Source organism: Zea mays, chromosome 9 (assembly GCF_902167145.1).
Source record: "Zea mays cultivar B73 chromosome 9, Zm-B73-REFERENCE-NAM-5.0, whole genome shotgun sequence".
Taxonomy (NCBI): Eukaryota; Viridiplantae; Streptophyta; class Magnoliopsida; order Poales; family Poaceae; genus Zea; species Zea mays.
The window spans coordinates 76,716,612-76,724,962 of NC_050104.1; the positions used below are offsets into that span (position 1 = coordinate 76,716,612).

The following is an 8,351-nucleotide window of genomic DNA, read 5'->3' on the forward strand; positions in this document are numbered from 1 at the left end:
TGTTCTGTACCGTAAGAGGACAAAGGACTTCAACGGTCAACCGCTCCAAACCCCAACGATCTGCTGACGTGGCACGCACCGAACAGTGAACAGTGCCATGTCCGGTGCACCATCGGACTGTGAACAGTGCCATGTCCGGTGCACCACCTGACTGTCTGGTTTGCCCGTCGATAGCAAAGTCAACCAACGGCTAGGAAGTGGTTGGAGGCTATAAATACCCCCAACCAGCTCCATTCAAGTGATCCAAGTTTTTTGAACTCCACATTCAATACAAGAGCAAAATCATTCACTCCAAGACACATCCAAAAGATCAAATCCTCTCCAAGCCTCAAAATCAACTCAATTGCATAGAGACTTGAAAGAGGGTGTTTTGTGTTTCTTTTGTTTCTCTTGTTGCTTGGATTACTTTCTCGTTCTAATTCTAATTCTTCTAAGTGCTTTGTAAAGCTAGCAAGAGACACCTAAGTATTTGGTGATCCTTGTGGGGTCTTAGTGACCCAAGTGATTAAGGAGAAGCACTAGATCGGTCTGTGTGACCGATCAAGGGAGGGAAAGGTTTGGAATAGACCCGACCTTTGTGGCCTTCTCAATAGGGACTAGGTTCGTTGGAACCGAACCTCGGTAAAACAAATCACCATGTTCATTTGTGTTGATCTCCACTTGATTTGTTTCCCTTTCCTTCCTCTCTCTAAAAGTTCCCTTGCTCATATTGATTTGAGTTTGCTCCCAAGGTTATCCGCATTAATTGAGCAACTCATAGCAAGGAGAACTATCTTCCGCACTCCAAATTATTTCTAACACTAACCCCGAGAATAGTGCATGTTCAAAGTTTATAATTTTCAGGTTTCTCCTATTCACGCCACCTCTAGGCAACTTTCGATTGCCTTGTTCTTGGTTTCCCTCATGAGCCAAAAGCAATTGACCAACACACACCCATTGGGCGCACCCATTGGGTACATAGGACTTTACAAAAAATCCTATGAATAAAAGAAAAAGGCATTTATACAAAGTAAATCTCGTTGAGTTAAATAACTAGAATCTCATTCTCATGATCTTTAGTCGGGCAAATTTATGTTGGGCAATACCCTGTCAGGTATTCTTCAGTCAGATGGATGATTGGTTCATAGCTAGATGATCTTCAATTGGCTGAGAAGAAAGTGACAACTCTTGGTCATTTAGGTCTTCAGTTGGGCAATATTCACTCGGGTAACCTTCATTTAGACAATTTTGAGCCAAACATTATATCTGTAGGCAGGACACAACACTAAATGTTGCGAAACAAAAGAGGTTTGAGAGATTCATTTGAGAAGAAGTTTTGGGACCTTCAAGTTGATTGCTACTCAAGTCAGCTTGAAGATCTAGGACTACACCCATTGGGTGCGCCTATGGTCCACCCAATAGAAAAGGGGCATCGGAAAAAATTACACGATAAGGAGAGGTAGTTTCGCTTGTGGTGCTAATCATTCAAACAATGACTTCGTTGTAGTCCAAGTCTACCTTGCATCCATTTAAACTATAACTTGTATAATAGCAAACAAAATTAGTCCAAATGGTCATGTTGTTCATCAAACACCAAAATCCAAATATAATTGTCCATAGGATCCATTTTCCTTAGAACTGTTTGTTGAGGAAATTGACGGAAATTAGCCTAACTAATTTCTGTTGGTTGGTCATAGACAATTAAAATTAGCCTAAGCAGATATAATATAACTGTTTATATCTGTCAATAATATGTGTGTGTGTGTGTGCAAATGTATATACTCATAGACATTCATTCACAAGAATTGTACATTTGTCCACATCACATACATTCACACACACATATTCATTCACATCAAATACATTAACATATATCCATCCACATCACATAATTTATCTGAAAGTATCAGATAAATCAACGACATCACAAAATTATTAAAGTATCACTAGTTATTCAAGAATTAACTATTTCAAACAACACAACAAGTACCAATTATTATAAACTCGAATTTGTTTGACGGTTAGAGTTCTCACCACTATATAAAATGTAGTTGAACAATTGGTTGAGAATGAGCACTACCGGAATTCGGCTCTTTGCGAAGTGCCAAATGTTTTGCCGAGTGTTTTTTTCGGGCACTCGGCAAAGAAGCTCTTTGCAGAGTGCCACACAAAAAACCCTCGGTAAAAGAAAACACTCGGCGAACAAACTCTTTGTCGAGTGTTTTATTTTGGACACTCGGCAAAGAGTTTTTTGCCGAGTGTTTTATTTTTGACACTCGGCAAAGAGCTCTTCGCCGAGTGAAAATATAACACCCGGTAAAGAGCTCTTTGCCGAGTGTTTTCTTTTCAACACTAGGCAAAGACAATTTAAAAAACACATTTTAAAGCAGTCAATTGATTCAAATGAAAAAAATTTCAACTACAAATTTGTATAAATCATCATGATGTACAATTTATATATTGAACATTTCTTCATATGATAAAATAAAAATAAATTTGTTCATAAAACCTATATCTCTCCTGTAGTCTATGAAACTACGGGAGAGATGTTTAGAATTTGTGCATATTGTTAGAACCATCACGTGACATGAACAAATGATCAAACAACCAAAATAAACTTTGTAAATCTTGAGAAGTTATAGAATTTTGTAGTTGGAAATGTTTTCATTAGAAGTCATATTGTCAACGAAAATTACGTCTGAATTTAAAAAAATTAAAATTTGAATTTTGAAAACGACCTCGAAAGAAAAAACCACCAACATGAAAGTTGTAGGTATTGAAGAGTTATGAAACTCTGTAGTTGACAATGTTTTGGTTTAAAATAATCTTGTCATGCAAAACTATGTTTGCATTTTAAAATTTGAATTTTTCAAACTACCTCGGATGGAAAAACCACCAAAATAAAAGTTGTAGATCTTGAAATGTAATGAAACTTTGTTATTGACAACTTTTTGATTGGAAATCATCTTATCATTGAAAAGTTCGTGTGAAGTTTTCAAATTTGAAATTCAAATTTTGTAAACGGCCTTGGATGTAGAAACTATCAAAATAGAACTTGTAGATCTCAAAAAATTATGCAACTTTATAGTTGGTCACATTTTCAAATGAATTCATTTAGTTCCTTAAATAATCAAATTACTCTCGGTTTGTTATAGTACATGAGAAATGAAAACGTAATATAGATATAATTGCGACGTGTTTGGTTCGGCGGCATGTAACGGTATCGGATTCCTTCAGGTATCTGATACTGTTACATGCGTTTGTTATGAGTTCCATTGGAATCACATTCACTGGAATCGGATACCTCCGTATAGAAACCTCAATCCCTCCCACACCAGCCGGAATCAACGCCGAGTCATCCCGATCCACCCTCCTCAGTCCTCACCGATGAAGCATCGTGGACGCCGCCACCCGCCGTGCCGCCAGTGAGCCCAATGGATCCTCCCTCCCCGACGCCTCCCTCCTCCTCCACACGTTCCGACGACGCCTGCCAGCGCCGGGGACGCCTGCCAGCGCCGACGACGAGATCTGCTAGCGCCAACGTCGTCTCCAGATTCGCCGTTCTAATTATCTAGCCATCGAGGTAATCCCCCAACGCCTCTTCCTCTCTTCAGTTCTCGAGTATCTAGCGCCGACGTGGTCTCCAGATCTCTTCCCCTCGGCAGCAACGCGGTAGTCGGCCCTGTAGTCGCGGTAGTCGGCCCTGTAGTCGGAGGTAGTCGCGGTAGTCACCGTCAGGAAGCCGTCCTGCCGTCGGTGGCCCAGTCAGAGGTAGTCGCGGTACTCCGCCTCCTCCACTATCCCGCCCGCTGCCTCCTTCCTTTGGCTGCCTCGCCCAGGACAGGCACGCGGCTGATCACCGTGCTCCGCGCAAGAACCCAGCCGGCGGAGCCCGAGCTGGTGGATATTTGATTCCCATTTAGTACCCTGGTGCTGGTATTGTCTGGAGCAGTAGATCTCTTGAGGTATTTGCGTTGATGTAATTGTGTGTAGATCCAGTTCAATAATGCCAACAGGGAGTGCCCATTCACACAAATTTCCAGTTTATAGTTTGGCTAGTACTGATTCTTGTTGCAACATGTAGCAGACGGGAACCCTTCACCTTGTATATCCCTCACATTGACTGTGATGAGGCTGCTCAAGCCATTCTTCTCAAAGTCTTCCCTATTTACCGGACAATTTGAAACTATAATTGCCGCTGACGCAAGGGTTCCGAAAATCCCATGTGTCTTAATTAGAGGCTAATATGTTTCCCACAAAAGCCTTGTCTACGAAAAAGAAAACAGAGTGGCTGTAGCGCATTCTTACCTTGTGCCGGACACCAGCTGTTGCCAGCTTCTCAGCCAGGTTATTCAGCTGTGTCTCTCCTTTCACCTCTAGTGTTACCTGCATACAGATAAAAGACGACCAAATTATTTGTTTATGAAAAAAAGAGTGCTTCCAAATTATTTGTTTACATGAAAGAGCTGTGTCATAAACCGGTCTGTATATTCCTTCAGTGATTCATGCAGTTGAGTTTCTGATAAACATCCGAGTCCTCTATGCTGGTGGTACTACCGTGGCCATTTTCTTCTGAGTCCTCTATGCTCTGTTTAATTTATTTGATGTGCACAATGATATCCAGATTTATATGAAACTCATTTGTTGACCTCCAGATTTATCCTCAAGAACTCGACGAAGGAATATGGCATTTAGGGGTATCTTGAGTTCTCTCCTTGTCACGTACTATTATGTCTGGTTGCTCATGGGATTAGCATATAGAAGAAAATGTCTGAGAATAGAAAGAAGGTTAAGAAATAGAGAGCGTAGGATGGAGAATTTAAATGAACTCATTCGTGAGAGTGATAGAAAATGTATTAGTGAGCTTCGTATGGATAGAAGAACTTTCTTTATTTTGTGTGAGATGCTTAGAGATGTTGGTGGGCTAAAGGACACACGCAATATGACCCTAGAGGAGATAGTGGCTCATTTTTTGTATACGTTGGCTCATCATTTGAAGAACCGAACAATTGGAAGGTTTTTCTTTCGAAGCGGCGAGACGGTTAGTAGGCAGTTCAACTTATGCCTTCTAGCTGTTCTAAAGTTGCAACATTTGCTTCTTAAGACCCCTGAGCCAATTCCAGAGAATAGCATTGATAATACTTGGAAAAACTTTAAGGTAAATACATAAGACCTTTAAGGTTCTTTAGTTTTTCTTCAACTTTAAATAGACACATTGAAGTGATATTTCTTTTATGAAATGTCTGTAGAATTGTTTGGGTGCATTAGACGGAACCGCTATCAAGGTAACTGTGCCAACACATCTAAAAGGAAGATATAGGTCAAGGAAAGCGGACATTGTGACAAATGTATTGGGTGTTTGTGCACCCGATATGCAATTCATCTATATGCTACCTGGTTGGGAGGGTTCAGCGCATGATGGTCGTGTGCTGCGTGATGCTATCTCGAGGCCAAATGGATTGCGTGTCCCTCAAGGCGAGTTTTATTTCAATAACTTCCATTTGGTTTGGTGGTATAGTGTTTTAAGTGTGTATATTAACTTGAAAATATCCTTATAGGTTGTTATTATCTTGTTGATGCGGGTTATACAAACGCCAATGGATTTCTAGCACCTTATCGAGGTCAACGATACCATTTGGGTGGTTGGACAGCGCAGAATCCACCACATAGTGCTGAGGAGTATTTCAATATGTGTCATGCTCGAGCAAGAAATATTATAGAGAGGGCTTTTGGAAGGCTTAAAGGGCGATGGGCGATTCTTAGATCCCCTTCATATTTTCCTATAAAGACTCAATGTCGTATAATAATGGCATGTGCCCTTTTGCACAATCTAATTTTGCAAAAAATGTCTAGAGACCCTATGGAAAGTGAGGAACAATCAGTGGTAGATTCTGAAATGCCTGAGGGAGAAGTTGGTGAACCAGAATTCATTATGGGTATCTCCACAACAAATGCGTGGAGTACTTTTCGTGACACTCTTGCGCAGGGGATGTATAATGCTTATAGGGCTTCTCATTGATTATTTCATGGTACTTTTGATGCTTAAGTACTTTTCATGGCTCTATTACTATTTTTTACTATATATGTGTTTATGACTTGTCATCATTTGTATGCAGAATGGACATTTTGGAGGGCTCTATTGCTGTTCGTGGTAGGGGGAAAAACAAAAGGAAGTGGATTCCTGTTGAAGATGATGAACTGATCAAAGCATTGGTTGATGTTTCTTTGGATCCGAGGTGGAGGAGTGATGGGAGTTTCAAGAATGGTTACACTTCAGTACTTGAAGCTCGCCTCGCTGAAAAGCTACCTGATTCAAAAATTTCTGCAACTCCTCATATCGAGTCAAGGTTAAGATACTTCAAGACAAAGTATTCTGCTTTGGAGCAGATGTTGAACAAGAGTGGGTTCACATGGGATCCGACCAAGAAGATGATTCAGTGCAAGAAACAACAATATGAGACACATTGCAAGGTACTTTCATGAATAGCTTCACAGTTAATTATGTTTACCCTTGTGGAAACTTTACTATTATGGATGAAGGGAGTATATAGTTCCAAATAATATTTTCCAGTTTTCTATCAGTTGATTCTGTTTTATTTATTAGATGCCCACCAACATTTGATTGTATCAGTTTTTATTTTTAGGCACCTTGACAGTCACACGGTTACTATCTACTATCTTCTACATGGAATGATCTTACTGAAATTCACAGCTGAGTCTGTTTCTTCTGCTTTTCTTGCCCCAAGCTTTCCTGAATCAGTACAGATTGTCTGCACTGAAATTGGATGCATTGTTCCTTCCCATTGGTTGGATTGAATTCAACAGGGAGTCTGAAGAATGGGGCCTTGTTTGGATATTGAAGCACGTAGTATTAAGAATTTATAGTTTTAGAACCATTGATGTGCAGAAATGTGATTAGAAAGAAAAAAACAGGTCTAAGAAAGACTACAGTTTTTATACAAGAACTAGAGAAGTGTAAATGATGTTTCTATACAAGCACTGATATGGAGAGAATGTTTATTTCCTTTTTGATACTCATCTGTCCCAAAATAATGTGTCTTTGTTTTTTACAGAATAATCCAGATGCGAAAGGGTTGTATGGAGTGTCCTTTCCTTACTATGATGAACTTTCAATGGTATATTCCAAGGACATGGCCACAGGTGAAGGTGCGGAAGACATGACAGATGCTGTTCAAAACTTGGAAGAAGAGTTAGTTCGTGTAAATGCTAATGATGAAGAGGATGGAGAGGATATGACATCTGTAGAGACACCAAGGCGTTCTGTTGACTCAACATCATCTAGCTCCAAGAAGCGGAAGAAAGAGTGGAAAGGAAAGAAGACTTCATCAAGTGACCCGCTTCTTGATGTGTTCAATGAAGTGAGTGGTGATCTCAAGGTTGCCACCATGTCAATTGGAAAAATGGCGCAAGCTATGGATCGTGAGGCATCCAATCAAGAGAAGGCAAGAGATGAGGATCCACAACAAAAGCTAAGAGAGAAGGCGATCAATGAGGTCCGGAGACTTGAATTTACTGGCTCAGAAGTTATCAAAGCAGCTGGTGTGTTTGTTAGGATGCCAGATCAAATGGGGATGTTGTTTGCACTTCCAGAACCACTGAGGAGGGAATACATTGTCGACATGCTACGTGGTAACTAGAATTTTGTTTGTAGAAATGTACATGGCTAGTTTTGATCTTGGTTTAATTCGCTAATTATTTCATTTATTCCAGATGAAGCAGCAAGGAGAGAGAGAGAGAGGTCAAAGTGAAGGTGCTGGTCTAGATGTTGAATGATGGAGCTTTGGAAGTTGCTGTTGGTTTAGTTGGTCTCAATCTGTTTACCTTTAGTGTTCTTCATATGTTGTTGTTGAATGACGGTGAATGATGATAAAAACTGAATTTTATGATGTTGAACGTTGTTGAATGTTCACGAATGGTGTTGAATATGGTATTGTATCTGTGGGTAGCTTTCAATGTGGTTTGTTGAATGTCGGTACCTTTCAATATGGTAAAAACTGAATTTTTATGAGTTTTGAATGTTGTTTAATGTTCATGAAGGGAATGATGTTGATGGTAAATACTGAATTTTTATGTTCACGAATGATGTTGAATGGTTTCTTATATTAAAACGTGTATTGGAATGAAAAAGTGTTACAAAACTCACATTTTTAATTTCATTACGTTACATTGGTTTCCAAAACAAACAGCGTATTGAAATCAAAAAGTGTTACAAAATTTAACCAAGCAAATCATGTAATGGCATTCATTGATTTGGAATCCACCGTTTTTTAATTTCCATTGCGATACCATTACCCATGGTGAACCAAACACTACCTTGATGTAGTAGTGTAGTGGTATCGGAGGGTATGCGT

General features: G+C 39.8%; 1 protein-coding gene across 1 annotated transcript; it reads left to right on the plus strand.

Moving 5' to 3' along the window:
- Positions 1–5,173: 5,173 nt before the first annotated feature.
- Positions 5,174–8,101, plus strand: LOC103652335 (uncharacterized). The gene is made up of 5 exons (XM_020544065.2): positions 5,174–5,454; positions 5,538–6,008; positions 6,096–6,450; positions 7,053–7,629; positions 7,711–8,101. Exons 3-5 carry the CDS (start codon positions 6,097–6,099, stop codon positions 7,746–7,748), a joined length of 969 nt encoding a protein of 322 aa, XP_020399654.1. The 5' UTR covers positions 5,174–5,454; positions 5,538–6,008; position 6,096; the 3' UTR covers positions 7,749–8,101.
- The last annotated feature ends 250 nt before the right edge of the window (positions 8,102–8,351 follow it).

Bases quoted from the DNA above. Each gene is read 5' to 3' on its own strand.
- LOC103652335 (XM_020544065.2), top strand. From the start codon at position 6,097: ATGGACATTTTGGAGGGCTCTATTGCTGTTCGTGGTAGGGGGAAAAAC. The intron at 6,451-7,052 runs GTACTTTCATGA...TGTTTTTTACAG, and splicing joins AATATGAGACACATTGCAAG to AATAATCCAGATGCGAAAGG. The intron at 7,630-7,710 runs GTAACTAGAATT...CATTTATTCCAG, and splicing joins CATTGTCGACATGCTACGTG to ATGAAGCAGCAAGGAGAGAG.